At 29.9% G+C, this 4,585-nt stretch overlaps 3 protein-coding genes across 3 annotated transcripts; 2 read left to right on the top strand and 1 right to left on the bottom strand.

Annotated features, from left to right (window-relative positions):
* Nucleotides 1-233: 233 nt before the first annotated feature.
* Nucleotides 234-2,810, top strand: PTP3 (tyrosine protein phosphatase PTP3; the record flags this gene model as incomplete). Its single annotated transcript, XM_001642128.1, has 1 exon — nucleotides 234-2,810. One exon carries the CDS (start codon nucleotides 234-236, stop codon nucleotides 2,808-2,810), a length of 2,577 nt encoding a protein of 858 aa, XP_001642178.1.
* Nucleotides 2,811-3,251: 441 nt separating this feature from the next.
* On the bottom strand, nucleotides 3,252-3,635 carry VTC1 (Vtc1p; the record flags this gene model as incomplete). The annotated part of the gene is made up of 1 exon (XM_001642127.1): nucleotides 3,252-3,635. One exon carries the CDS (start codon nucleotides 3,633-3,635, stop codon nucleotides 3,252-3,254), a length of 384 nt encoding a protein of 127 aa, XP_001642177.1.
* A 550-nt stretch (nucleotides 3,636-4,185) lies between these two features.
* TDA2 (Tda2p) lies at nucleotides 4,186-4,551 on the top strand (the record flags this gene model as incomplete). Its single annotated transcript, XM_001642126.1, has 1 exon — nucleotides 4,186-4,551. The coding sequence occupies one exon, from the start codon at nucleotides 4,186-4,188 to the stop codon at nucleotides 4,549-4,551; it is 366 nt and encodes a 121-aa protein (XP_001642176.1).
* Between the last annotated feature and the right edge of the window lie 34 nt (nucleotides 4,552-4,585).

The following is a 4,585-nucleotide window of genomic DNA, read 5'->3' as shown; positions in this document are numbered from 1 at the left end:
CCCCCCCCGTTTATTTATTTTTTTTATTTGGGGGGGTTGGGGGAAATTATTTATCCCGGAAGTTTGGGATTGTTCGAAGGTTAAAACTATTTTAAAACTTGTTGACATTTTTGCCCCATGTGCAGAATACTTTTTTTATGGGATAACGAATTTTTTTAAAACAATAATATTTTTTATTAAACGATTAAACTTCAATTCCAACTTGGTTTTTTATTCCCCAAAGGCGATAGTTCATGTTCCATTTTCAAAACATTATAGATCTTTTTCAAATTTTCCAATTCTTCTTTTCAATCAGTTTTATCAATAGTCCGACTTTTTTCAAAAATCCATTAAGTTTTTCATCACCAAATACAAATATTAATACAAATTCTAGCATTTACAACAGCAATAATATTAACAGCAACAGCACCAACAACAGTAATACAAAACAAAACGACCTCAAATTTTTAAAACCAAATGGTACAAGTATTATTACTGGCGTCGAATTAGGTAAATTACTGGATTCAACAAATAATAATAACCTTTTGCTAATAGATTTAAGAACAGTAGTGGATTTCTCCAAATCTCACATTAAAGATTCCATTAACGTCTGTTTACCTTCAACTTTACTAAGAAGAAGAAACTTCACTTTTAATAAATTATTAGATAATTTATCATTATCGATTAAAGATTTAATTTTGAAAAAATTTCAAATATCAAACTCTAATCAATTGAGGATTATCATTTATGATAACAATCTAATTCAAAATGATAACAACATACCTTTCACCTGTTATGGTATATCTTTAAAACTGTTAGATTATTTATCAACTTTGGAAAATTCAAACAACATTACAATTTCAATTTTATCCTCAGGTTTTAACCAATTTAGCGTTTTATTCCCATGTCTAATAGAAAATAATATCAATACCATTGATTTAAATCGACTACAAAATGATGACAATGACATTCACGATTTAAAATTGAATTTACCAGAAGAAAACTCTAAAAAATTGTCCTCATCCTCATTATCTTCATCATCATTTATAAACTCAGTGACTCCCCCTTGTTCAAATTCACCAAATTCACCATCGTCACCAATCTCTGCATTATTAAGATTTCAATTACCATCATACCAGAACACACCAAAATTGAGATTTAAGATCCCAAGAAATGAAGAAATTATGAATCTGGAGTCTTATTTAAGTGCTGTCAATATAAGCGAACGACAACATTTAGAAAATAAAAGTATCAACTCATTTGTGTTCCCAGCTTCAAATGCCAATAATGCCTCACAAAGTAGTAATAGCAATACTGATAAATTGAAGTTTCAAAAAAAATTCGATCAATTATACTTACAATATGATGAAGATGAAATTAATTCAGTCATACCAAACTGGTTTAGAAATTTAATGAAAAGGACAAAAGTTGACTTCATCATGCAATTTCAAAAATTAGATCTTTTGGAGAGAAAAAGATTAAACAATTGTTTATCCCATAAAACAAGTCATTCGATTGATGCCAACGTTACGAGCACTTTATTAAAACCACCCAATATGGATTGTAATTTGAACTTAGTTGGGAATCCTGCTATAAATGCACTAAAATTACAAAAAAGATCCATGTCACAACCAAATTTTGAATTATCTTCAAATTCAAAACCTTTTTCTCCTTTGAAATTGAGAGATGATGATGACGATGATCAATCTATAGAAATTTCTTCAGGTTTGGAACTAGGTTCGAAAAATAGATATAAAGATATATTTCCCTATGAACACTCAAGGGTTATCCTAAGAAAACATTCTTTGGGAACTATAACTGATATAAATTCAAATTTATCTGACATTTCTGAGAATTATATTAATGCTAATTACCTGAAATTACCTGAAATACCAATTCCAAATAGTGAAAATTCTGATATCTCTTTAAAAAAAATTGATAATATTCCAAGTCTATCCGATATCAGATATATTGCTACTCAAGCACCCATGCTTTCGACTGTCTATGATTTTTACACATGTGTAATGAACAATAATGTCCCATTAATACTTTCTTTGACAGATAGATTCGAAAACGGTATAGAAAAATGTTTTCAATATTGGAATAGTGATAAATATAATGACATTGAAGTAAAATTATTAGAAGAGATTGAACTATCAGAACTTATATATTCTAAGGATGACTGTTCATCAGGTACTGAAAAATCGAAAAGTTTATCCAATATCATTATAAGAAGAATACAGCTACAATATTATATTGATGGGAAATTGAATACATATGATACCTTACAATTACAATTAATTAATTGGCCAGATTTGGGAACAATGTTAGATCCAACTGAACTAATAGTTATGACATCTATCAAAAACATAGTAATGAATAAATTATTAGAAGAACAAAAATACGCATCAGGTGAAGTTCCTACTATTTTAGTGCATTGCTCTGCCGGTTGTGGTAGAACAGGCACTTGGTGTACCGTAGATGCAGTGTTATCGAATTTAAATATTTTTGAAAAGTTACAGCGTTATATTAATGAAACCACGTCTAAAGATTACGATGTGTTTGATCCAATTGTGTGGACAATCAATGTTTTCAGAAAGCAAAGAATATCGATGGTTCAGACGATCAATCAGTATCTGTTCGTTTACGAATGTCTTTTATTTTATTTCACATCTAGACTACATGAAAAATACAAAATTAAAGATAATTATACCCCAAATAACATGCATAATAAATCAATGGAATTTTTTATGGAACAAATTCAAGATTTAGAAGTCATTGACAGATTTGTTGATGAAAAAGCACGAGAACCGATGTGTTCATTTGCATAATTCATTTCTTATATATTTTTATTATGTAAAAGTATAACTAAGTTAATAAATGAAAGTTTTAAAAAATCTGATACCGTTTGGTAGCTGTAAATACTATACAAAAAGGATGTTTCATGTTAGGTAATAGCCTTGAGACCAAAGGGATCCTTTTAATGCAAGAAAGTTCATGTCATTTAGAATATTATCAAATGCATATATTTATTAATATTATCATTATAATTATAATTATTGAGGATATAAAGTCACTAATAAATAGTAGTGAGAAGGAACTCTACAAAAGAATTGATATAAACAATGATTAAAATCGTTTGGAGCGCTCCATAGTTTAGGTAAGAAAGAGATATCGAAAAAACAAAAAAAAACACACTTAAGGAGGTCAAATAAACAGATGATGAACTTTACAACGTTTAAAAATGTCTTTCCCTTACACAGGTAGAACTCCTAAGCAGTGTCTTGACCATATTTCAATCTCAGGATGAAATTAATGACAACGGCAATCAATAAGAAGAAACATAGTAAAGTAGGACCTAATCTATCATCATATGGACCTGAACCCCTACGTCTAATTGCAGAAGCTCTCCAATGATAAGTGACTAGTGAATAAATCATAGTACCCATTGCGATAAATGTAAATAAACCAGCACTAATTCTACCAACTTTATCACCAAAATTTAACAAACCAACCCCTAACCCACCTAGCATAACAGTAAAATTTAACCATGATAAAAAAGTACGTTCATTAGCAAAGAAAACCTTTGGTTCAACTCTTGTTGGCAAAGAAATCTTCTTACCAGGAGCCTTTTGTAACAATGGAGCAGATGACATTATTATCAATTGTTCTATTCTTATTCGAATTACCTATTGGCCTACAACTGTATAAATAAAATGCAATAGTAAAAAAAAACCACTTAAGTCTGACCCAGAAAGACCCAAAATATCCTAGCAAAACAAACCAGCGTCTTACTAAACAATAAAGTAATTAGAGTCTCTTATAGAATTCTAATTTAGCTTACTTGACTTGTCTTAACTTGACTTTAAATACTTGACTTCACATGTAAATGGCTGCTACATTTTTTTTTTTTCATCGATCTTTAAATATTAAAATCGTCTAATTTTTCAATTTCGAATTTCTGATATATCGGACTGTTCTACGATGAATTCTCTGTCAAAATGCAGTCTATCCCCATCCATTCAGTAATCAAGATGGTATGGGATGGATTGGATATTTAAAACAAGTTCGAACTTGCTTTAAGTTGATATATATTGATGAGGTGATAGTAGAAGGTTTCGATTGTATGAGGACTTGATATTGGAGGGATACTGTATTGTTGAACTTACAATTGGTGTTTAATAATAATTATATTTGAGTTTTGTGATGAATGTGGAAATTGGGAATAGATCTTTGGATAACGAGAATTCGCCAATTCCTAAGGAGAAGTTAACTACCTTAATTGATGAAGTATACGGTGAAAGAAAGGAGAAATCTGATTTTACATATAATAATTTAATACAAGGCATACTTGAGGGTTTGAACAAACACTCTTCTTTTTATAAATATATAGTTACAGTGACGGATGTGCAGAATAAGCAATCAGGGTCTAATGATTTTGAGTTGGAACATTATTTTGGTGCCTCTTGGTCATCTAAGAAAGATGGTTTATTTCAATACTGTTTGCCTAGTGAGGAGGATACGTCATCACAGTCGGTAGTTACAATTGTTTGGATATCTAAATCTATATAAGTAGTGCTAGAGTCTCGCTCGATAATACATAAAA

The sequence above is a fragment of the Vanderwaltozyma polyspora genome, genomic scaffold, assembly GCF_000150035.1.
Source record: "Vanderwaltozyma polyspora DSM 70294 KpolScaffold147 genomic scaffold, whole genome shotgun sequence".
In the NCBI taxonomy this organism is placed as follows: domain Eukaryota; kingdom Fungi; phylum Ascomycota; class Saccharomycetes; order Saccharomycetales; family Saccharomycetaceae; genus Vanderwaltozyma; species Vanderwaltozyma polyspora.
Note: the sequence above shows the minus strand (reverse complement) of the source record. Positions and strands in the feature narration are given on the sequence as shown.